Genomic DNA, 26315 nt, shown 5'->3' on the forward strand with positions numbered 1-26315 from the left:
TCTACCTTTAATTTAAACCAGCATCTGCAGTTCTTTCCTTTACATAGTTTTGTTTCTGTTTATCTTGAATTATAAACATGCAGATTACCTTTAAACTTCATGTTTACTTTGGCCTTCTCTTCTTAGTATTTCTTCCCCCTTCACCCTGACCTCATCCTGATGTTTGACTCATTCTATTGTGTTACTGCTAAAAATATGTTATTGTCAAGTATTAATATAATCTAGAGGTCAGTTGTCTGATCACTTGCAAATCTTTCACTATCTCAAAATGAACCTGAGACTTGGCTTATCATAACAGGTGAATTTTCTTTTAAAGGAGATGCTAACAGACAAATCAGCGATTACAAGTTTAAACTCACGAAGACCGAACAGGAAATAACTGCACTGGAACAAAATGTAAGAATTTAATGGTGTTCCTGCATGAGAAAGTATAGGAGAAAAAAAAGTTCACCTTGTGAACTCTATTGTCGTTGATTCTCAACCAGCCTTTAATCTCCTCCCGTACTCTGTGTACACATCCCAATATTGGGACTTTACTTCTTATCTCAGCCTACCTATTCAGTCTCCCTCGTGTGCTTTTCAGATCCTAGATGTTCTAATCCAATTTAAATATTAAAATTGGTTAAAAAAGATGGTAAAATTCAGGACAATTCTTTTCACCTAGATAGATCACTGGAGCAAAGATAATTGCAAAAATAATTGTGATTTGAGGTCAAGGAATTGTATTGAAAATACACTTCTACCATCTTGATTCAGTTGGTACTTGCCTTATTTCTGCTTGGGCCGTACCTCACTAGGGGCCTTGATTCCACACAGTATACCTTTGAAGTGCCATATATTCAGTTTCTCATTCAAGCGGATGTTGAAAATTCATTAGCATTATTTTTGACAAGAAGTCCCCCCCCCCCGCTTTACCTTTGACCAACATTCCATGCTTAACTAACCACATGCATAATAATAAATTGATTGGCTATTATTTACTTGTTAACAATATAAATACGGATTAAGTTACGGCTTCAAGGGGTTGGGAGCCTCGACTGCCTCGTGGCGCCACGGGAGAAGAATGAGGAGGAGATAAGACTTTGCCTTCCATCACAGTGAGGGTATGCCTAGAGCAATCACTGTGATGGCTGTTTTGTGTAAAAAATTGTATCTGTGTGTCTTGTGCTTTTTGATGTCTGCTGCCGGACCCTGACGTGAGAGGACGCTGGCGTTGAGTATTCGCCGCTTTTCCGTCAGGATAGTTTGTCTGTTTGTCTTTATGTTAAATGTATTTGTAAAGCGCTTTGAGCATGTGATAAGGCGCTATATAAAATAAATATATTATTATTATTATTATTATTAAACTTGCTAAATTAACTAATTGTGCGAAGCGGTGAGGTATGTTGGTTACCACACTGTCAATAATCAGTTATTGAATGCTACTCATATATATCTTTTTGATCAAGATTATTGTGATGCTTTCCATCTACCCCTTAAGAAATTGCCTAATGTTCCATTTTTTCTGGGGGGGGCGGGCGGGTTGCATGGTCGAATTGGGAACTATTTCAGATCATTCGACTTGAAAGCCAGGTGTTACGGTGCAAGACAGCAGCAGAAAATGCAGAGAAAGTGGAAGATGAACTTAAAGCTGAGAAGCGGAAACTCCAAAGAGAGGTAAGATGACCTGACAATTGTACAAGGAATCTCAGTGGTAGAATATATATAGATGCAAAAACAAAAATCTAATGTGCATTTAGAGATTTATCTTGATTAAGGCGATTTTATTTATTGTGAGTGCTTTTATATTCACAACATGCCAGTCTCACTAGTTGATGCAATACCCCATGTGGTATTGTGTGTACAGCCAACCCTAAATTTGGTTTGAATTGCTGCATTTGGAAATTGCTCCTGTAAATAGTGGTGTTGTTTCAAAGTAAATGATCTCTGGTGAAAAGAAAATTAATAGTTGCTGTTAAACTATGTACATCACTGCCTGATGTTTTAATTTAATTATTGAATTGCTATAACTGAAAAGAAATCCATTCACCCTATCAAGCCAGTTTTATTTTTACAAGAGCATTCCAGTTTGGCCTTCTTAGGCCCCCTTGGTCATGGCTGACCATGGTGATCCATCCTAGTTGGCTGCTTGCTCCACACCTCCACACCTCGCTTGCTCCACACCTCGCTTGTGGCTGAAGAGACCAATGCGGGAGTGACAGTCTCTGTCGCAAAGGTCACATCTGTGTGTGGACTCTGGTCTGTTGAAGTTGCTGCGCTCCTTTCTGCATGCCCGCTTTTCTGCCGCTGCATTCATCAGTTTCTCTTCCCCCGTTTTGAGATGTTGGTTCAGGGTACCTCTCCACCTTGTACGGTCAGTTGCAAGGCTCTCCCAGGACTCCACATCGATGTCGAGCACCTTCAAATCTCTCTTGCAGACATCCTTGTAACGTAGCCGGGGGGCGGCCGATGGTTCTCCTCCCAGCTGTTAGTTCTCCATAGAGGATGTCTTTTGGAATACGGTCATCCTCCATGCGGTGGACATGGCCCAGCCACTGCAGCCTGCGCTGCCTGAGTAGTGTACATACTCGGAAGGCCAGCGCGAGACAGAATCTCGGCGTTGGACACTCTGTCTTGCCAGTATATACCCAGGATACGGCGGATGCTTCTAAGGTGGAAGGTGTTGAGTCTTCTCTCCAGTCTGGCATATTAGTCCATGTCTCACTGCCGTACAGCAGCGTGCTGTTGACACAAGTGTTGTAGACTGCTATCTTTGTCTTCACTGTCAGCTTTGGATTGGTCCACACTCGAGTTGTGAGGCGAGCGAGAGTTATAGCTGCCTTCCCGATCCTCTTGTCAATCTCTGTGTCCAAGGAGAGGTTGTCAGTGATGGTGGAGCCCAGGTACGTGAACTGATGGACGGCATCGAGTTCGTAGTCATCGATGGTGATGACAGGCGGTGCCTCTGTATCCTGCCAGTTTTATTTTTACGAGCATTCCAGTTTGGCCTAAATCTGTGATTATTCCTCCATAGCCCTGCATTTTTTTCCCCTTACTGTGTTAAATCAAATTTATTTTTTAGAAATATAAAATACAATTAAATGTTTTAAGGTATTGTATTACAGACCACAGCTTTCCAATATTTCCAATGTTCCCAAATTTGCATTAGATTCTCCTGCCATTCACCTTAAAGCTATGTTGTTGACTAAATTTCGCTAATGGGAGAATTTTCTGTTTATTTATCAAAATTCAACCTTTTCTGCTCCAAGGAGATCAACTACAGCTTCTCCAGTCTATTCATCTCTACCAGTCCTTCATCTCTGAAAAAATTCTTGCATTTCTTTCTGTAGTTTCTCTTGGGCATACACCTACATATAGAGGGTTGAACATAACTGGAAATAGTTTGTAGCCACTGCTGTTTTATTCAAGATAAATGTTTACTTTTCCACTGTGACAGTGATTTAACCATGTTTCCATACTCTAATAAATTGCAACTTGATGACTCAAATTTTATTCTGGAGGCCAGAAAATGCAAAAACTACAAATTTCCCAAAACAATGGGTTCTCTATAATTTGGTAACCCAAATGAAAGGGCTGTATCTAATCAAGTAATAAAATCAGGGCTGCTATTGTGTTCCAAACTTCATTGTATGATCATTTCTGCTGTTGTAACTTGGATAGGTGCTCACATATGGTGTAACTTTGAATCTCACGTATGAATCTGGGATGATCTTACGATTCTACTTCCTCTCAATAGGTTCGCTCGGCATTGGATAAAATTGATGAGCTAGAAATGAGTAACACCCACCTATCGAAGAGGCTGGAGAAAATGAAAGCTAACCGGAGTGCCCTGCTATCACAACAATAAGGGGCCTCCTGTCAAATGTGTGCCCAACTGCTTGTTATAAAAAAAAAGCTTTTAAAAACAGAAGATGTATTGAGACGCTTCACTGTTACGACACATTGCTGAGAAAAAAATTGCACGTTTCTGACTTGCGACTTACTCCATTTTGTTTAGAAGGCTTCGCAGTCAACACTTATAGCAGAGACATGATGGGCTGAATAGCCTCATAATATGCTATATTGTTCTATGATTCCATCAGCAAGTAATAGGCGAGCTTTATGGGGATCTAGTTTTAAGCTATATGTTAACCCCAGCAGAGGAGTATAGTTAGAGCAGTGATAATGTTACTGGACTAAAAATCATTGAACATGAGTTTATTTGCCACTTCAACCAACTAAGAACTTAAAAATCAGCTTCAAGTAACTGAACTTTTTTTTTAAATGGTATCAAAAAAGTAACCACAAGGGTATTGAGTTGTTTTAAAAACACAACTGGTTCAGTGGATTTATTTAAACTGGATTTATATTTATAATTGTATAATTGGCATTCTCACTTGTATTAACCTATTTGTGACTTCAGTATTACATCAACATCGTTGACTATTAACTACCCCTTGAAATTGTCTGCCAAGTCAACTACTCAGTTACCACCACAGAGAAAAGCCTGCATTTCCAGAATCTGGGGGGAATAATTTATTTAAAATGTGATGGTGAGCCATTGCACTTAATTTTCTTGTTCAATGCTGGTATAAAGATCATTAAGTACCGGGAACAGAACAATTAAAATCTAACTTGGCCTGTAAAACGAAGAATTTCATTGTTTCGTTACCAGTACATATGACAATTAAACACTCTTGACTTGTGATTTATTGGTTGCGACCAATAATACGTCAAGTTGCCAATACAGTGAAGGATGTTGCCAGTCGCACCGTGTTCCCTTAATCTGTAGTTTCATATTTTAAAATATTTTTACCACGATTTGCTCATAGCCCTGGACTCGACCACTGGAGATTGCAGAACTAAAGAAAGGAAGGGAATATTGTAAGTGGTACATGGATTATAGCATACTCTTCAAAGAATAGGTGAATCAAGTCATGAGAATAAATCTCTAGTCAGTCAGACAAGAATTCTGGGCATCTCAGGCAAGTCAAACCAGCAGGACACTTAATATAGTGAAAGTCTTGAAAACGATTTTAAATTATCATACTGAGGATTAAATTCAGTTAATGCTCCAGATTTTATCTTAAGTCATTTTCATTTAATTCTGCCAAATGGATCTTGTCTTGTAAAACAAAAGAAGTTTTAACAGTAAATTGGACATACATGCAAATGGAGATATTCCAAACAATGACTGTTTTCTCTCCGATAACATGAAAATCAGTTGTCTGGAATGATGAGATGAAAGAGGGTAGAGATGAAAGAGGCCATTAAGAAACAGTATAGCTATTTACTATAGACAGACAGTTTTTGTGAAATTTGCAATAGTTTGACCTCTGGTTGTCTTTAAGAAGGACATCAGTGGTGACACAGGCGATGGTGGTTTGACCACAAGGCAGTTGTCAATGGACAAAATAGAGGCCTACTTGGCTTTGTGGTTCAAGGAATAGTTATTTTTTCTTTCCTGGAAGAATATGGCTTTTTCCATCCCTTTCCTCACCTTATAACTTCTCTAGCTGAAGTATCAGATCCAGCTGCATTTGCAACAAACCATGCTTCTGTGTACGAAGGAACTGCAGATGCTGGTTGAAACCAAAGAGAGCCACAAAAGCTGGAGTAACTCAGCGGGACAGGCAGCATGCTTCTAACTGCTGAAGGAATGCTCCATTTAAAAAAAAACACAGTTGTGTTTTTCCACTTAATAAAAAAAAAGAAACAAGCATCTCTTACCCAAGATATATGACTGGGACATATTTAGATTTGAGGAATTAAGTGAATTTGGAAGTGTTAAGTGATTTCATTTGCCATAGGCAAATGAAAGTTTTCAATAACAGAAGATGGCAACAATAGGATATTATTAAAAAGAACCGTTGAAACCAGTCTATTGTTTGATTTAAAGAGAAATGTACATAATTGTAGTTTATAAAATTCTGTTTTCACAAGTTGTACATGCTGATTTTTTTTTTGTTCTCCTGAACAGATACTACCTCAGGCAGCGAGCTGAGCTTTCTTTCTTGACCTTATTGAGGTCTCGTGTGTAGGATAATTGGTTAAGAGAGTTTTCTGTTGGGGAATTTAAAATATTACTTTGGATTCAGTTTGTTTTAGAATGGAAGATCAACTGCAATTTCCAAGAAGCAATTACTGCAACACAAGTATTAATGTTGACACTACATTCTCAAACCAATAAAACATTTTACAAAGACCATCAGATTGTCGATTCTGTTATTTTTTTGTTCATTTTTAATTTCTGATACAATACGGATGTACTGTTTTATACAAATAGACCATCTTCTTTGGACCTGTCTTTTCTCTGAAAAGGCCATAGGAGACTTGAGCATGTAACTTAAGCTGACACATAGATGACTATCTTTTAGACAAGATATAAAAATAGATCCTACTTATTGGAATAAGCGCAAGTAGTCCTGGCAAAAATAAAATCGTAAATAGCAGCAATGTTTAGGGTAGAAAGTTAGCTGTCGGCACTTTATAAAAGTATCAAGACAAAACTTGACAATAATCCATATATTTGCAGATAATGACCCCAATGGGAAGATAGGTTTATTCTTTATCCAGCTGCCTAGCATGTTTAATCCAGACACTGAGACCCAAGAATGAAAAGAATAAAATAATGTTGTACAATAAAAATATTGTTTTGGATTTATGGACATATAACACAATAACTGGTCTTTCGACACACAGTGCATAATGACCATCCAGTACCATTTATATTAATTCTCCACTAAAACAATTTTATTCTCCCCATATTTCCATCAACTTCCCCCACATTCTACCACTTATCTGCACACTAGGGTAATTTATAGAGGTTCACAAGGTAGTGGTATTGCATGAATGTGGGAGAATTTAGAAATAAGTTATTGCTATTCAACTTGAGTATTAATATAATACAGTTTTTACTGTGGAGAAAAATATGAAGGTTGGGGTACTTGGGATAGTTAATGGAGATGTCTTGAGGACAGTCCATATTATCGTCGAGGAGGTGCTGCTTATCCTAATACATGTGAAGGAAGATAAATCTCCCAGGCCTGATCAGATATAACTAAGGATACTGTGGGATACTGGAGAAGAAATTGATGAAGCCCAAGCTGAGATAAGTGAGTTATCGTGAGGTGCCTGATGAGGTGAGGGTGGCTAATGGCCTCAATTTAAGATGGGCTACAAAATGTTGGAGGCCACGTTAGCAAGTGTTCAGAATGTCATTAAGCTGGATAGAGTGCAAAATAGATTTACAAGGATGTTACCAGGATGCGAAGGCCTGAGCAAGAGAGAACGGTTGTGCAGGCCAGGACTTTATTCCTTGGAGCACAGGAGGCTGAGGAGTCATCGTATAGAGGTGTATAAAATAATAAGGGGAATAGATAAGGTGAATACAGTCTTTTACCCAGGGTAGGGTAATCAAGAAGATTACCCCCTCCCCTTCCCCCCCCACTCTCCCCCTCCCCTCCCACTCTCCCCTTTCCCCTCACTCTCCCCCTCCCCTCCTCCTCCCTTCTTCAGACACATGTTTTTATCTGACCTTTCTGTCCTGGGCCTCTTCCATTGTCAGAGTGAGGCCCAGCGCAAATTGGAGGAACAGCACCTCATATTTCGCTTGGGCAGTTTACACCCCAGCAGTTTGAACACTGACATCTCCCACTTCAGGTAGTCCCTGCTTCCCCTCTCTATCCCCGCCCCCTTCCCAGTTCTCCTACTAGTCTTCCTGTCTCCGACTACATCCTATCTTTGTCCCGCCCCCTCCCGACATCAGTCTGAAGATGGGTCTCGACCTGAAACATCACCCATTCCTTCTCTCCCGAGATGCTGCCTGACCCGCTGAGTTACTCCAGCATTTTGTGTCTACCTTCAATTTTAAACCAGCATCAGCAGTTATTTTTCTACACGTGTTTTTATGTTCTTTGACTCTATATACACTGGATTATTACTAAGATGGGCAACGCACTTGTAAGAATTTTAAACAGAGTTATCCGCAAACTTGCTAGTGTTACTTCTAATCCCATCATCCAAATCATTTATATTGTAAATAGTTGCTGCCCCAGCACCGAGCCCACTCTCCACTGATTGCCATTTTCAATGCCACTGCCTGCCAACCTGAAAAGGCCACGCATCTGCCCACTCACTCAACCTGTCCAGGTCACCCTGCAACCTCCTAACATCCTCTTCACAGTTTACATTGTCACCCAGCTTTGTGTCATCCGCAAACTTGCTAGTGTTGCTTCTAATTCCCATTTCCAAATCATTAATATATATGGTAAACAGTTGCGGCCCCAACAACGAGCCTTGCGGCACTCCACTCGCCACTGCCTGCCATTCTGAAAAGGACCCGTTTACTCCTACTCTTTGCTTCCTGTCTGCCAACCAATTTTCTATCCATGTCAACACCCTACCCCCAATACCATGTGCTCTAATTTTAGTCACCAATCTCCCGTGCAGGACCTTAACAAAGGCTTTCTGAAAGTCTAGATACACTACATCCACTGGCTCTCCTTCATCTATTTTACTTGTCACATCCTCAAAAAATTCCAGAAGATTAGTCAAGCATGATTTCCCTTTCATAAATCCATGCTGACTTGGACATCCTTTTACTGCTATCCAAATGCGCCGTTATTACCTCTTTAATAATTGACTCCAGCATCTTCCCCACCACCGATGTCAGGCTAACTGGTCTATAATTCCCCTTTTCTCTCTCGCTCCTTTCTTGAAAAGTGGGATAACATTAGCTACCCTCCAATCCACAGGAACTGATCCGGAATCTATTGAACATTGGAAAATGATCACCAATGCATCCACGAGTTCTTGAGCCACCTTCAGTACCCTGGGATGCAGACCATCAGGCCCTGGGGATTTATCAGCCTTCAGTCCCATCAGTCTACCCAATACTATTTCTCGCCTAATGCAACTTTCTTTCAGTTCCTCTGTCTCCCTTGATCCTGTCCACTAGTACATCGGGGAGATTGTTTATGTCTTCCTTAGTGAAGACAGATCCGAAGTACCTGTTCAACTCTTCCGCCATATCCTTGTTACCCATAATAATTTCACCCGTTTCTGCCTTCAAGGGACCCACATTTGTCTTTACTAATCTTTTTCTCCTAACATACCGAAAGAAGCTTTTACTGACCTTCTTTATATTCTTGGCCAGCTTCACTTCGTACCTCATCTTTTCAGCCCATATTGCCCTTTTTGCTTTCTTCTGTTGTTCTTTGAAAGTTGCCCACTCCTCCGGCTTCCCGCTACTCTTTGTTATCTTATACATATTTTCTTTTAGTTTTATTCCATCTCTAACTTCCCTTGTCAGCCATGGTTGCCTTACTCCCTTTAGAATCTTCCTATTTGGAATGAAATGATCCTGCATCTTCTGTATTATGCCCAGAAATTCCTGCCATTGCTGTTCCACCGTCATTCCTGCTAGGATCCTTTTCCATTCGACCTTGGCCAGCTTCTCTCTCATGCCTTCATAGCCCCCTTTGTTCAACTGCAACACTGACATTCCTGGTTTATCCTTCTCCCTCTCAAATTGCAGATTAAAACTAATCATATTATCGTCACTACCTCCAAGCGGTTCCTTTATCTTGAGTTCCCTTATTGAATCTGCTTCATTGGACAATACTAATTCCAGAATTGCCTTCTCTCTGGTAGGCTCCAGTACAAGCTGCTCTAAGAATCCATCTCGGAGGCATTCTACAAACTCCCATTTTTGGGGTCCAGAACCAACCTGATTTTCCCAGTCTATCTGCATATTGAAATCCCCCATAACTACAGTGGCATTACCTTTGTTACATGCCAATTTTAACTCCTGCTGCAACTTACAGTATATACTCCTGCACTTACTTGCAGCCTATATCCAGGCTACTGTTTGGGGGTCTGTAGATAACTCCCATTAGTGTTTTCTTACCTTTACTCAACTCTATTCCTCAACTCTATCCACAGTGACTCTACATCGTCAGTCCCAATGTCACCCCTCGCAAGGGACAGAATTCCATCCCACACCACCACCTCTGCCCACCTGCCTGTCCTTTCTATAGAACATATAACCCTGAATACAGTTCCCAGTCCTGATCCTTCTGCACCCACGTCTCTATCATCCCCACAATGTCATACCTACCAATCTCTAACTGAGCCTCAAGCTCATCCACTTTACTTCTTATACTTCGCCCATTCATATATAAACATAGCACAAAAAGTAAGGAAATTTGTGTTTGGTAGATTATTTCTTTGTTGTAACAATGCTTCTTGGCAATAAATCTTATACCGTTGGAAAGCCTGTTTATTTCTGTTTTAAATGGTGCCACATTTGTAAGGAACATGCATTTGTGGGATGAGCAGCAGAGCTGAGTATATGGGTTGCGCCCATGAAAAATTTGCCAAATCTTCTCTGCCAATGCCAAACAGCTTATTCTGCTGTTGCTATTGACTCTTGTTTTGAGCTTCTGGTACCCCCAGGTGCTGACAATCAGGTGCCTGATTGGCACCTGATTGGCAGCATCTGTGAGCATGGGCCCTGCTACAATGGTCAGTAGGTGTCTGCTCCAAGAATCGGCATGCCACATTTGACTGATCTGGATAGGGCCCATGCGATAGGGCAACTTCAAGCTGATGTTCCGCAAAACCAAGTTGCGGCATTATTTGGAGTGAGCCCTAGTACCATCTACAAAGTGAAGGCCAAGTTCCATATAACGGGGGATGTCAGAGACAGGCCGCGAAGTGGGCGTCCCAAGAAGACGACACCCGAAGAAGACCGTTTCCTCACCCTGTCAGCACTTAGGAACCGTAGGCTGTCTTCTACAGATTTGCAGTCAAGGTTTGCAGGACGATATGGCCGACGGCTCTCCTCCCAGACAATTCGGAACAGACTGCACGCAGCCGATCTCCGGTCTCATAGGGCTGCCAGGAGGCCTGCCATGACTGCCCTTCACCGTCAGGCCCGTTTGCGCTGGTGTCGGCAACACGTGCACTGGAACCTGAACATGTGGAGGAACGTTATGTTCAGCAATGAGTCCAGATTCTGCCTACGGCAGTTGGATCATAGGGTCAAAGTGTGGAGAAGACGCGGAGAACGCTATGCTGATTGCTGCACCGATAGAGTAACATCTTTTGGTGGAGGCAGTGTGACGGTGTGGGGCGGCATCTCCCTCACTGGAAAAACGAGGCTTGTCATCATTGGAGGCAATCTCAATGCAGAGAGATATCGAGATGAGATTCTGCAACCAGGGGCAATCCCATATCTCCACAGTCTGGGACCAAACTCTATCCTCCAAGATGACAATGCTCGCCCCCACAGAGCAGGGTTTCTCAGAGACTACCTCCAGAATTTGGGAGTGGAGAGGATGGAATGGCCTGCCAGCAGTCCTGACCTCAACCCCACTGAACACTTGTGGGATCAGCTTGGGCGTGCTGTTCGTGCCAGAGTGACCAACACAACCACGTTGGCTGACTTGCGACAAATGCTGGTTGAAGAATGGGATGCCATCCCACAACAGTGTGTGACCAGGCTGGTGACTAGCATGAGGAGGAGGTACCAGGCTGTTGTGGCTGTGTATGGTTCTTCCACACGCTACTGAGGCTCCTGTTTATTAAATGAATAAATTGTTAAATTGCCAATATGTCTTGTTTCTTCAGACTTCAATCATCCAATCCACCAAACAACACCGAACAAGAGTCAATGGCAGAATAAGCTGTTTGGCATTGGCAGAGAAGATTTGGCAGATTTTTCATGGGCGCAACCCACATACTCAGCTCTGCTGCTCATCCCACAAATGCATGTTCCTTACAAATGTGGCACCATTTAAAAGGGAAATAAACAGGCTTTCCAACGGTATAAGATTTATTGCCAAGAAGCATTGTTACAACAAAGAAATAATCTACCAAACACAAATTTCCTTACTTTTTGTGCTATGTTTAGTACTTATAATCCTTTGCTCATCTCAGCTTCCACATCGATTCCTATTACACTTGGACATTCTCTCCAATTGCTTCGTGAGCTTTGTGGCCCGTTAGTTCTGGGGTGTTTCTTAATTATTCCTATACTCTCTTTCCCTTTAACTGCATCCTTGTCTATCCCATTTGAAACAGTGGGAGAAATGTGTGAGGGATCCATTCAGAACAGCAGGGTGGGAATCACTTACCAAAGAAATTGAACATCTTGGATGTCCTGGAGTGAAAAGCCTTATCTTGGGAGCAGGCGGGGTGGAGATTGAGAAATTGAGAGTAAAGGACCGCATCTTGCAAGGGGCAGGATGGGCAGTCAAGGTAACTGTGGGGATCATCAGGTTTGTGGTAGATGTCTGTTAAAAGTCTGTTCCCTGTGGTAGAGACAGAGATCAAGAAAGGGAGAGAAATGTCAGATAGTCCAACTGATTTTGAGAACAGGGTGTAAATTACTGCATTTGGTACTGCTGCGGTGGCCTCCTTTATATCAGCACGTCCAAGCAAAGACTAGGTGACCATTTTGCTAAACACACACTCTGCCCACCGAGGATTGTTAACCATTTTAACCCATTCCCATGACCTGCCCTCTGCCTCATTTGCAAAAATGAGGCTACATGTAAACTGCAGGAATAGGACCTCATATTCTTCTTGGGTATCTTATCGCCCAATGGTATGAAGATTGAATTCTCCCATTTTAAGTAATTCCACTCCCTCTCCGTGCCCCTCCGCAGGTGGACACCCACGTCCGCTCCCTCTCACCCCCTCCCTCTTATGCCACACCCCTCCTTACGATCCTCTGCCTGTACTCCCTTTCCCCCTCCTCCATTTCTCCCTTCCTTTCCCACACCTCACCCCTCCTGTTTCCTCCCCAGTGGACACTCCTAAGTCCCTTTACACTTCCAATTTCCAAATCCTCTTCCCATTTATTCCACCTTTAATCCTACCAAAGTACATGACCACACACTTTACTATGCTGTATTCCATCTGCCATTACTTTGCCTACTTTCCCAACCTGTCCAAGTCCTTCTGTGACTTCCTGCTTCCTCTAGACTACCTGATCCTCCACCCATCTTCATATCTGCAAACTTAGCCACAAAACTATCAATTCCATCTTCCACATCATTGATACACAATGTGAAAGGTAGCAGACCAACTTTCTGTACCAGCCCCTGCAGAAGACCACTACTCACCGGCAGCCAACAAAAGCCCCCTTTATTCCCAGCCTTTGCCTGTAGTAATTCAGTCAATCTCCTTCTGTCCTTTACATTTATAACAGCCTAGCACTATAAAACTCTGATAATCCAGCATCCCATACAGAAAGTATAAGAAAATAACTGCAGATGCTGGTACAAATCGATTTATTCACAAAATGCTGGAGTAACTCAGCAGGTCAGGCAGCATCTCGGGAGATCCCATACAGAAATCCTGCTGGTTCAGTATCTATCTCATCTTTAATTCAGGATATGAGGCAGAACCCCAGAATACAAGCAATGAATGCAACCAGACCCAAAACATCACCTATCCTTGTTCTCCAGAGATGTTTAGTTTATTGTCATGTGAAGAGTTTTTTGTTGTGTGCTAACCAGTCAGCAGAAAGACAATACATGATTACAATCAATCCATTGACAGTGCATAGATACATGATAAGGGAATAATGTTTAGTGCAAGGTAAAGCCAGCAAAGTCCAGGCAAGGATAGTCCAAGGGACATCAAAGAGGTAGATAGTAGTTCAACACTGTTCTCTGGTTACGGTAGGATGATTCAGTTGCCCAATAACAGCTGGGAAGAAACTGTCCCTGAATTTGGTGGCGTGCGTTTTCACACTTCTATACCTTTTGCCTGATGGGAGAGGGCAGAGGGAGTGGCCAGTGTGCAACTCGTCCTTGATTATGCTGCTGGACTTGCCGAGGCAGCACTAGGTATAAATGGAATCAATAGGTTGGTTTGTGTGATGGCCTGGGCTGCGTCCACAATTTGCTGCAATTTCTTACGGTCCTGGATGGAGCTGTTCCCAAACCAATCAATGATGATTCCTGATAAAATGCTTTCTATGGTGCATCTGTAGAAGTTGGTGAGATTTGTATGCCAAACTTCCTAAGCCTTCTAAGGAAGTAGTGGCGTTGGTATGCCTTCTTGGTCGTTGCTTCAATATGGGTGGTCCAGAAGTTGATGGTGATATTGACTCCAAGGAATTTTGAAGTTTTTTTACCATCTCTACTTCAGCACCATCAATGCAAACTGGGGTTTGTGTACTGCTTTGCTTCCTTAAATCGATCACCATCTCCTTTGTCTTGCTGACATTGAAAGGTTGTTGTCTCAACACCAGGACACAACATTCTCAATCTCCTTCTCGTATCATCATTATTTGATATCCAGCCCACAATGGTGGTGTCATCTGCGAATTTGAAAATTAACTAAATACATGGCTGCACAGTCGTGGGTGTACACGGTGTAAAGATGGGGGCTGAGTACACAACCTTGCAGAGCATCAGTGTTGAGGATTATCGTGGAGGATGATTTGTCCCCTATCCTCACTGATTGGGGTCTGTTGATCAGGAAGTCGAGGATCCTGTTGGAGAGATGAGTGCTGACCTAAAGTCCTGCGAGTTTGGAGATAAGGTTAGATGTTGCCTGACCCCCACCCCACCCCGAGTTACTCCAACACTTTTTTGTCATAAACCAGCATCTGCAAATCCTTGTGCCTACATTTCACTGCTCCACTGCAAAAACTCCTGCAGGTATGCCTACTTTGAAAAAGTTTTCATCCTCTCTTAGAGTATCAAAGATCCCGACCCAAACATCACCTATCCGTGTTCTCCAGATACTGCCTGACCCTCTGAGTTACTCTAGCATTACTCTAGTATTTCCTTTCAATTCACTGCAGTTGAAAATTCACTGGAAAACGGCAATAGATTAAATGGTGAAAAATAGCGCGCTTCATTATCAATGGGAATAACACGTAATGGTCCCGCATTAGTCATGCGTCCAGGATCATTAATGATAACGCAGAGCTGCACCGTAATCCCTTGGGCCCGAGAAAGAGAACGACGTAACACGAACAGCGCCCAACGTTATTTACAACGGATGGGGAATATAGTAGCAACAATATCTGACTGCTATTAGCCTCGGCGAGGTCGTAGATGGACTATTCCTGCTCGTTCCCCTCTCAACACCCTCGCCCGGCGCCCCGCCCCGTCCGCACACACGCCTCGCTCCTCCGCACAAACCGTCGTCGCTCGCACATCCAGCCCGCGAGCCGGAGCCGGAGCCGGCGACATCTCCACGTGCGGACGCCAAGCGCCGCGGTTTAACTGACGTGCGCCCGTCCTATGAGAGCCGGGCCAGCTGGTGGGCGGGGCTCTGCTGCACCAATCGGCTCCGTGGGGAGGGAGGGGGCGGTGTCTCTGGCCCTGGCCCGCGGGCGGTTATTATGGCAGAGCATTAGTATCTTTGATTGATTGTGGCCAAAGACAATATCTTTGATTGCGGCCGCACCGCTGTGGTGGGCGGGATCAGAGCGGACGCCGCGTCTGGAAGCTGCAGAATCAGCCGCTGATTCTCACGACGGTAAACGTTCAATCTATATGGATCCCCATCCGCTATCATCAACCCTTCGACTTCCCACCACTGTATACTTTGCACTCTCCTCATCCGCGGCGTAGCCATTCCCCGCCCTCGCCTCCTTTCATTCCTTTACCAATTTTCCAACCCTGCCCTGACCATGTAGGTCTCCCCTTCACAGTGAAACTTCACACTTTCCTGCGGAGCCCCCGCAACCCTCTTCCTCTCAATTTCCCTCCTTCGTGCACCACACCCCTTTCCCTCCATCGTCCTCGTTAGTTTATAGCCCAACAGCGGCGGTTGGTGTAAGACAAGACAAGTTCACCTCCCCCAAAGCCCCCGCCCCATTATTTCCCTCGCCAGGAGATCTCCACACACTACTTGTCCCCAATAAAATGATTCTTCCCTCAAATACTGGTGCTTGGATGGTTGTTTTGCAAGTTAGTTTTGCACAGATTCGGTTTGAGGAAGATACATTGTGCAAACAACTCTTTTCAGCCCCCTTGCCACGTCTACTCTGTCCATATTGCCGTCTTCGCCATGAAAGTATGGGTAGTACGCGATAACCTGTTTAACATGCGTCTAATAATCTTGTTGCGGTTTTCAGAGACACCCCTCCACAGATTGATGGTAAATTCTTTGATGATGAAACAATACTCGGGCAATCCCCGACTTACGTAATTGGTGATTTATGTAAACCCGCACTTAAGTAATCAATTCACAGTAGGCGGTCCTGTTTACTGGATGACCTGTGTTATTGCAGCAACGTTTATAGGATCAATCCAAACGGGGAAGCCAGTGATTCTTCCTGAAACCTTTTCTACTTTGAAAGGAAATTTTAAATTGGAACTGGATGGAAAAATCGGGTGGGTTTAGCCAACCCTGGGCTTGCTGCTCTTTGGATGCGATTTGGATGCTTTGCAGCCGTTAGGTCGAGAACCAGCAAGAGAACCAAGCGAGGTGGGACAGGCAGATTTGCCATGACCCAAGGGTTTAATAAAAGTGAGAAACAAAAATGTAGCAACAGGAGACAGACACAAAAAGCTGGAGTAACTCAGCGGGACAGGCAGCATCTCGAGAGAAGGAATGGATGACGTTTCGGGTCGAGACCCTTTCTTCAGACTGGTTAGGGATAAGGGAAATCAGAGATATAGACGGTGATGTGGAGAGATAACGAACAATAAACGAAAGACATGCAAAAAAGTAACAATGATAAAGGAAACAGGCCACTATTAGCTGTTTGTAGGGAGAAAAAGAGAAGCTGGTGTGACTTGGGTGGGGGAGGGACAGAGAGATAGGGAATGCTAGGGCTACCTGAAATATGAGATGCTCAAGCGGAATGTGAGATGCTGTTTCTTCAATTTGCATTTAGCCTCACTCTGACAATGGAGGAGACCTAGGACAGAAAGGTCTGTAGGAATGGGAAGTGTTCAGCAACAGGGAGATCAGGTAGGTTCAGGCGGGCTGAGCGAAGGTGTTCCGCGAAACGATCATCCAGTCTGTGTTTGGTCTCATCGATGTGTGAGTTCACATCTTGAACAACGGATACTGTAGATGAGGTTGGAGGAGGTGCAAGTGAACCTCTGCCTAAACTGAAAGGACTGTCGGGGTCCCTGGACAGAGTCGAGGGAGGAGGTACAGGGACAGGTGTTGCAACTTCTGTGGTTACAGGGGAAGGTACCTGGGAAGGGGGTGGTTTAGGTGGGAAAGGATGAATTAACCAGGGAGTTGCAGAGGGAACGGTCTCTGTGGAAGGCGGAAAAGGGTGGAGATGGGAAAATGTGGCTTGTGGTGGGATCCCGTTGGAGGTGGCGGACATTTCAGAGGATTATATGTTGTATGCGACGGCTGATGGGGTGGAAGGTAAGGACAAGGGAGACTGTGTCTCAGTTGCGACTAGGAGGAGAGGGAGCAAGGACAGAGCTGCAGGGCTGTGAGGGCCTCGTCTATGATGGGAGAGGGTAACCCCCATTCGCTAAAGAATGAGGACATCTCGGATGTCCTAGCATGGAACACCTCATCTTGGGCGCGGAGGCAGCGTAGATGGAGGAATTGGGAGTAGGGGATGGACAGACACAATTTAAGCATATTTTACACAAAATACTGGAGTAACTCTGCGGGACAGGCAGCATCTCTGGAGAGAAGGAATGGGTGACGTTTTGGGTCGAGACCCTTCTGAATGAAATGTGTTAACTTTGTTTCTAAAATGATTGACAATTATTTCTAGAATTTTCTGAAGTTTTTGAGATTTTCAGTTTCTGCAGCAATATACAGTTGCAGTAGGCACTTCATAGTAAATGAATAGCCCTAGATTTTGCATATTGAGGCTGGCTATTTGCACTCACTGCTACCGAATGCAATTGTCTTGAACTTGCACATGGTTTTTACGAAGAACTTACTGAATAAAAGATCTCCTGACATGGTTAATGAGACTGGTATCACTCGATTACATGAATGATTGCATTAGGTAATATTTATTCAAGCCCTGCCTATGAAACTGAATTAGATATGTTTGATGACTATCTTTTTTATTGGTATTATTTCATGCTCTTGTCAGGGAAATTTCGAAACATTCAAAAATAATTAAGAATGATATAAACTGCATTATAAAATTTGGGAAAACAATAATTCACAAAATATTGAGATAATTTCCAATTTTACTGCAAGATAACTATTTCAAGAAAATTATCTTATCTTCAATGGAGTATCTCAATGCTAATTTCAATGGAGTATCCAATTAAGTTTGTTAAACATGCCTACTGGTGAATATGTCAAAAAGTTTGAATTTGCAGGTAGATGCTGGCATATAGTCATGAAACACAGCCAAAAGCTCGGCTGTTAATTTTGAAAGTTTACAAAAATGATATAGCTTTCCTAATTTGAAAATATATGAATTTCTTACAGAGTGCAGTCTGAATATGGATGATCCACAGGAGCTTGGAAAGTTTTCACAGCAAAACAAGTAGGTATGAAATAGGATTCTTTAACATTAAAACCATTATTTGTCCACAAAATGGACACAGTAAATCAATACAATAAACAGTAAATCAAGCGTGCAAAAAAAAATCTTGGTTATGCAAGTGATCATTATTTAATTAAAATTCTATTTTCATAATTTACATTGTTTATTTACTTAGGAATTTAGTTTACTTTTCCAAGCTTCTAGGACATTTTTGAAATTTAAGTTTAAAGTAAAATAGAATTTTGGAACAGCCCAAGTTCTACAAACCTCCTCCCTCTTCTACCCTCCTCTCTTCCAGCTTTCTTCCACCCTAAAATATAATGATAGCTCTGCTTGATGGAATACCCTCCAGTTTTACTGCAAATATACCGACCTGCACACTGGTAACTGATCTAAGCAATGAAATACCTAATTTTAACCTTCTGAGATAACTTAGAAGGCCATCAATTGCTCAAGTACAGGTCAGGAAAGATATTGCCACTTGTTGCACAAATGGAATACCCCAAATTCTGACTGACCATCGAACTCAAATCATCACTTGTATTGAACTTTTTCCTCACAGGATCATTTTTGCTGGTGTCCTAACTATTAACTTGAAGCCGTGGAATACATTGCCAACTTTACATCGAACTATGATTCCTCACTCAGACATGAGGTCATGTCCAACTTTCCCACATCCTCTTTCATTCTCCCTCAATACATCTCCTCCCACCCCATCTCCCCACCACCTCTTTTCATCCCCTCTCCTTCCTTGAGTGAATAAGAAATAGAAAAATTATAGGGATCTGTAGATCAATTAACCAGATATCTATGGAAAATATTGGAATGTTTCATTAATAAAGTGGTAATAGAACACCTGGCAAATGGATATAGAAATGGGAAGAGTGAGTAGATTAATGATAGACAAAACATGGATCACATTTTTTAGGTTCTACCCAGTAAAATGGATAAGAGTGAGGTTGTAATTAGTAAAATAGATAAAAGTGATGAAGTTCATGGGTGTATTTGAACTTTCCAAAGATCTTTAATGTTACATGAGATGAAATTTAATTTGTACAATTGGGAATGATAAACAGAATATATATTAAGGATTGGACAGAAAACAGAGTAAAAATAAATTGATAATTTTCAAGTTGGGAGACTGTAACTATTGCCACAAATTGGTTCTGGGGATCCAACTATTCAATCTAATGATTTAGGTGATATAATTGTGTAATATACCCAAGTTTGCTGATAATACAAAGGTAGATAACAGTATGAGCTGTGAAAAATACAGAGACTTAAGCCATTTTGGCAGAAAAAATAGAAACTATTTTAAAAATAGAATATATTTTAATGGAGCAAAAATCAGAAGATGGTGGTGCTTAGAGAGAGAGCTAGGTGTCCAGGTACACAAATCAATGAAGATAACACAATAAAGCAAAATGTTGGTGGAACTCAGTGGGTCAGGAAGTAGCTGTGGATGGAATAAACAGACAACGTTTGGGTCCTGATCTGAAATGTCTGTCTATTCCTTCCACAGATGCTTATACTCAATTATATTTATATAATTATATTCCCTGTTTTATACTCAAGATTCCAGCATCTGCAGTTTCTTGTGTCTCCACTGAAGTTAACATGTTGGTTCAGCAAAAAATTGGAAATGTAAAAATTGTATGTTTTTTGTAAAAAGATTTGATTACAAAAAGAGAGATGACTTGTTTTTCTAATTATGGTGTTTTTACACTAATGTCTTGATTTTTTGCACAGTCCTTCAGAATTTTACGTGTAACTTATGTATAATTTGTTTTTGTCTCACTGTGACACTGCTGCAAGCAGGATATTCATTGTACCTCACTGTATTTGTGCATATGAAAATAGACTTGAACTTGACACTCCTTATTAGATCTCAGTCCATTGTATGTTCTGGTTTCTCTACTTGAGGAAGAATATACCTACAATAAAGCAAGTGCAAAGGTCCATGAGACTGATTCCTACACTAGCACATTTGACATATGAGGAAAGATTAAGTAGACCACCGGGTGGTGCCGCGATGGCAGCCTCGCCTACAGTCTGTCTGTCTTTCTCGTCTTTTTTTTGTTATTTTTGGTGTGTTTAGAAAGTTTGTGTTAATGTTCTCTGGTTTGTTTTATGTGGGGGGTGGGCGAGGGGGTCAGGGGAAACTTTTTTCAATCTCTTACCTTGCCGGAGATGCGATTGTTTTCCAAATCATATCTCCGGTCGCTCTGCGGCCTAACATCATGGAGCTGGAGGCCTTGCTCGGGACTGACTTTGAGCCCCACTGTGGGGCATGGACACCATCAGAGCTGATTCCTTGCCTGGGATCGATGCTTCAACCGTGGCCTGCAGACTTTAACGTCAAGGAGCTCGCAGTCTCGGGTTGAGACCGATGTCGGGAAGCTCCAAAGCTGCAAGAGATCTCTGACTAGCTCCGACCTGGGGTAGATCACCCAGCACGGGGGAGCAGAGATTCCCCCCCGATGCAGGAGCTTGATCGCCCTGACGAGGAAGGCCCGCCGCTGGCTACGAGAGTCAAGGTCGTCCCATCAAGAGGCCCCCAGCTGCTGGAGGACAAAGAAGGGAGAGATTGAACTTTTTTTCGCCTTCCATCACAGTGAAGAATGTGGAGGAGTCACTGGTGGGTGTGCATGTTAAAATTGATTTTGTGTGTTCTGTTGTGGAGTGATTATTTCCTTGTGTGTGATTATTTCCTTACGTGGCTAATAAAGTATGATTATGATTATTTCCTTGCTGACCTTTCTATCTTGGACCTCTGCCATTGCCAAAGTAAGACTACGCGCAAACTGAAGGAACAGCACTTCTTATTCCAGATGGGTATCTTACAACCTAACTGTATGAACTGAATTCTCCAAGTTTGGGTAAACCCCCCTCCCCCCCCATTTTCTTGTCTTTTTCTGTTTTTTGCCATTTTGGAAGTTGTGATTTATATCTGTTGTGATTTAAATCTTTGTGTTAAAATATATTTTGTACTGTTCATGGGCAAGAAATGCAAGATTTACAGAGGATGTCAACTGCTTTAAGTTATAGAGCCATAGACATAGAAACCGGCTATTTGGCCCAATTTATCTATGCTGACCATGATACCCATTTCAGTTAGTCTCCCTTGGCCACGTTTGAACCATGGCGTCAAAACTTTTCCAATCCATTAATTTCACATGTTATCTTTCCATCTAGGCCAGGGATACCGACATTTTACTGCATTTGGCCTTGTGAAAAGTGCAGCTACTGCAATGTATTGAGTACAAGAGAATGTAGGAACTGTAGTGAAACAATGAGAAATGCAGAGCTGCCTCTGTATTTGGAAGGTACGTGCTTTGCATTCTTCAGAGCTATAAGGCATACAGAATGCTAGACTGCTATCATAAGGCATTCATAATTGAAAACATGTGGGTTAGTGACTTAATTGTCCATGTGAAAGCATGAACATCTCATGTGATTTTTTTTATTGGTCCTGGTGAAATGGTATGAGTGACAATAATTGTGCTCAATACGTGGCTTAATAATGAAAAATAATATTTGAGTTAATTGTGCGTGATATTTTTTTCTTTCTGTGCCATTGTCATTTAGATTAGTGTTTCTTACACCTTTTAAATAAAGGGACCAACTGGCTACATTCTTAAACACAGGACGACTTTTTTAAAGGTTTGGTCATTTTGTCTATATTTTCACTGTTAGCTTGAATCCATAAATTTTGAAATAAAATGAAGCACACATTGGGGTTTAATTAAGTTGAGTAATGGGGAATTCACCCTATTTATAGTACAGATAAGAGATTTTTCAGTTGAATCATTTTGGAATACTATTGGAATAGATATAAGATCATGAGAGGCATAAATAGGGTAAATAGTCAAAATCCTGTTCCCCTGGGGTATCCAAACAAGATGGCATAGGTTTAACTTGAGAGAAAGGAGATTTAAAGAGGATGCAAGCGGTATATTTTTCACACAAACAGACATAGACTTGTTTTGACTTGTGTAGGCTGCAATTTAAGGATCTGCCACAAGCAGACCTGAAAATCCTTGTGTGGTCGCATCACAGGTGTTTGAGTTAAACTATTTCAACTTTGCTGTACTGTGCCTGCCAATACTTCAATGAGCAATTTAGATATATCTGTTTTTTTGGTATTGGCTTAGGAATTCTACATCAGTCCTGCAAAACATAGTTTGGCATTAATAATTTCTTCCAGCAAGTTTTTTTTTTTCTCTGTTCTGTTCTATTATTCTCTATTCTCGCCCCTTAGGTCATGCAATTCATTAGTGTGTTCTCAATTCTCTAAATGTCGACTACCTGAATCATCTTTATTTTGTGAGCTTTCTTTTCGAATTTGCATGTTCAGAACAGAATCTTGTCTGCCTCTCCAGCCCATATGTTTGGGACTCTAATGAGTACTTTTGAAACTTTGTCGGCGCCAGATACGTGGCGAATCTTTGCGTTCTTTGTGTATTGTATGCAAAAACAAAAGAATTCACTGTACCTAGGTACATGTGACAATAAAGTATTGAATCATCTGTTTTCAAAGATCTGTTTTATGGCAGATAAAGCATTTATGTTGTCACTCTTCTCTGCATGACTCTTGACTGGCTTTGCCATTGCAAACTTTCTCATTCTGCTGATCAAGAGCCATCTCTCGATTTAAAATCTTCAATTTCCTGGTGTTTCTCCAAGGGCTACTACGCTCCTCATATTGTTCTATCTTGCAAAAATGACATTGACTTTTAGTTGCTGTGAAGAATTATGTGCTAGGGCAGAAGTTCAATATCAGGTGTAAGTTAGGGGTGAACTGTCTTTGCGGATTGTGCAAAGAATATAGTTTAAGGATGTGTAATAGTGGCTAAAGAGAGTAGTGCGAGGTGGGTGAGGTCACTGATGGCAGTAAAGTGGTGAATTGAGTCCCTAGTATGTCAAGAGTCAATACTGTTAGTACACTTAGCAAATGCTGCAGTTGATCAACCCCAAGGCTCACTATAATCTTTTCACAAAAACAAGGATGGACAACTGCTGACCTCATCAGTCTGAAGAAGGGTCTCGACCCGAAACATCACCCATTCCTTCTCTCCTGAGATGCTGCCTGACCTGCTGAGTTACTCCAGCATTTTGTGAATAAATACCTTCGATTTGTACCAGCACCTGCAGTTATTTTCTTATCATCTGTGATGAATGCATCCCTTCTTTGTTTCTGAACCATAAATTCATCAGTCATAGAAGCAGAATTAGGCCATTTAGTCCATCGAGTTTACTCCGCCAATCAATCATGGCTGATCTATCTTTCCCTCTCAACCCAATTCTCTTGCCTTCTCCCCAAAACCCCTGACACCATTACTAATCAAGAATCTGTCAATCTACACCTTAAAAATATCCAATGACTTGGCCTCCAGGGTCGCCATGGGCAATGAATTCCACAGATTCACCACCCTCTGACTAAAGGAATCCTTCTAAAGGTACATCCTTTTATTCTTAGGCTGTGCCCTCTAGTCCTGGACTCTCCTAATAGTGGAAACATTCTCGCCAAATCCATTCTACCCAGGCCTTTCACTATTCAGTAAGTTTCAATGAGGTCCCCCTTCATCCTTCGAAGCACCAGCAAGTACAGGCCCATCGCGACATATTAACACGATATTCAGTGACTATTTCCACTTTTCACAAAATTATCCCCACAATCTGTAGTGTTTCTGAAATGGTTTATTATTGTTACATTCACTGTGAATCTGAAAACTTTGTTAGCATACCATCTAGTCAAATACTATGCACAAGTATAATCAGGTCACCACACACAAGTACGGCTGTTAGTGCAAAGAGAAAAATGCCAAAGTGCAGACTAGTATTTTAGTAAACAGCCACAAAGAAAGTGCGGATCAAATAAAGAGTACAAAGGCTGCAAAGGTAGTTTGGGAGGTTGGCAATACAACTTTAGCTAATGAGAGAACCATTCACTAGTTTGTTCATGCTGGGGAAGAAGCTGTTCCTGAATTTGATTTGGCGCTTTCAAGCTTTTGTATCTTTGGACTGATGGGGGATTGGCAAAGAGGGAATGACTGAGATGGAAATGGTCCTTCATTATGCTGGCTGCTGTACCAAGGCAGCATGATGTCTAGAAGGATTTGATTATTGGGGGGAGGGGGGAGGAATGGGGGAAGGCTGGTTTCATCCACAACTCTCTGCTATTCCTTGAGGCATTGGGCAGAACTGATGCCAAACAAAGTTATGATGCAAAGCGATAGGATGCTTTGTCGGGTGCATCTGTAGAAGTTGAGAAGTAAGAACCATTGGAAACATACCAGACTTCCTTAGTCTTCTGAGGAAGTAGAGGCATCAGTGGGTTTCTTTGGTAATAGCTTCAATATGGTTTGTCTAGGACAAATTGATGCACAAGAACTTGAAACTATCGACCATCTTTACTATTTGCTCTCATTGAGGGGGATTGTTGTCTTCATACCACATTAATAAGCTCTTTATCTCCTTGCAATACTCCATCTCTTCATGATTCAGGATCTGGAATGGAATGGAGCGGCGGAAGAGGTGGCATGAGCTGCGGTCAGCCGGCACTGCAAGCGGTGGGAGTGGCAACCATCGTTAGTTCAGTCTGCTAAAACCAAAATGCATTATGAAGAAGTCCATTTACTGTAAAGAAGTCCGAGGATTTACTGTACTTGCACAAATATCCCATAAATGTTGTTATATCTCATATTGGCCACTTCCTCTAGCAATGAGGAAAGGTTTTGCAGGTTGGACCTATACTTTAGGAAAAAGGGAGAATTGGAAGAGATTTTACTAAAACATTCAAAATTTTGAGGGGCGTTTACAAAGGTACTGGAGAAGGCCATTCGGCCCTTCGAGCCAGCACCGCCATTCATTGTGATCATGGCTGATCGTCCACAATCAGGTTCTCCTGTGGCCTGAGAATAAGGCTTTTGAGTTAAGATGTAAATGAGAATACATTTCTTGTGAGGGTTGTGACTATTACTTCTGTTTTGTAGTTTAAAAATGCTCCAAAGACATACTTATCAAACATCTTCATGAATAGTAAAAGTGGTATGGTTTTTAAGTTGTACTCTCAATTCTCAGCAATTATTATTTTTTCATCAATTGCTAGGTGAAAGAATTAGGTCAAAAGTGATTTTCTGGGGTGCTTTGCAGCAAATCATTTAACTGGCAATGAGCCAGTACATCATACATCCTCCAGGCAGACACAAAATGCTGGAGTAACTGAGCGGGACAGGTAGCATCTCTGGAGAGAAGGAATGGGTGATGTTTTGGGTCGAGACTCTTCTTCAGACCAACATCTGCAGTTCTTTCCTACACATCCTCCGGGCAACTGTTTCTAGCACTAACTCCTTTACTAAATTAGTGACTTGCACAAAACACAAATAAAATGAATATTCAGCTCAGGAAATAAAAACTTAAATGCTGGAAATACTGAACAGGTCAGACAGCACCAAGGGGAAGGGAAATGGTTAACAATTCAGCTGAGAGGGCTTCCATCAAAATTCCATTTTAGCTTCCTAGGAGCACCTGGGGCAGTGGAAAATTATTCCCTGTTTGGTCTTGAAATGGCAATGGTTAAATAGTCTGTAAAACATTTGAGTAATGTTACTGAAAGAATGGTTAGACCAGTATATTGATTGCTTATAAAGTGTCCCGGGATAATTTGTGTTGCTATATTTGCAAATAGAATCTACACTTTACAAATTTTGTGAAGACATATCATCACATTTCAGATTCAGTATGGGTACAAATTAAGGTTTCAGTTTTTTATATAGTTTGTTTAGTGTGCACAGATTATGGGGGGGGGGGGGGCATTAAAAACATCTTGGATCATGTTTTGAATAAAAGTATGGAACATCCAGGATTT

At 41.9% G+C, this 26315-nt stretch overlaps 2 protein-coding genes and 1 long non-coding RNA gene across 6 annotated transcripts in view; 2 read left to right on the forward strand and 1 right to left on the reverse strand.

The window, feature by feature from the left end:
- The window catches only part of LOC144595877 (leucine-rich repeat flightless-interacting protein 2-like), a 119498-nt gene extending 113319 nt beyond the window's left edge, over positions 1–6179 (forward strand). For both annotated transcript variants that reach the window (XM_078403707.1, XM_078403709.1), the window contains 3 exons: positions 317–396; positions 1552–1656; positions 3737–6179. In XM_078403707.1, coding sequence (XP_078259833.1) covers positions 317–396; positions 1552–1656; positions 3737–3847 — 296 coding nt within the window. In that variant the 3' untranslated portion in view covers positions 3848–6179. The remainder of the gene's footprint in view (positions 1–316; positions 397–1551; positions 1657–3736) is intronic.
- LOC144595878 (uncharacterized) lies at positions 4501–15234 on the reverse strand. Its single transcript, XR_013547545.1, has 3 exons — positions 15150–15234; positions 12120–12296; positions 4501–4841 (listed from the first exon to the last, which is right to left on the reverse strand). It is a non-coding gene; the product is annotated as an uncharacterized LOC144595878 (long non-coding RNA).
- Positions 15235–15341: 107 nt separating this feature from the next.
- Positions 15342–26315, forward strand: part of rbm44 (RNA binding motif protein 44) — a 56293-nt gene continuing 45319 nt past the window's right edge. For 2 of the 3 annotated variants that reach the window (XM_078404479.1, XM_078404482.1), the window contains exons 1-3: positions 15342–15489; positions 18388–18445; positions 21641–21771. In XM_078404479.1, the coding sequence (XP_078260605.1) occupies positions 18402–18445; positions 21641–21771 (175 nt within the window). In that variant the 5' untranslated portion in view covers positions 15342–15489; positions 18388–18401. Of the gene's footprint in view, positions 15490–18387; positions 18450–21640; positions 21772–26315 lie in introns of all 3 variants that reach the window. The other variant, XM_078404481.1, reaches the window with a different exon arrangement.

This window comes from Rhinoraja longicauda, chromosome 8, assembly GCF_053455715.1.
Source record: "Rhinoraja longicauda isolate Sanriku21f chromosome 8, sRhiLon1.1, whole genome shotgun sequence".
In the NCBI taxonomy this organism is placed as follows: domain Eukaryota; kingdom Metazoa; phylum Chordata; class Chondrichthyes; order Rajiformes; family Arhynchobatidae; genus Rhinoraja; species Rhinoraja longicauda.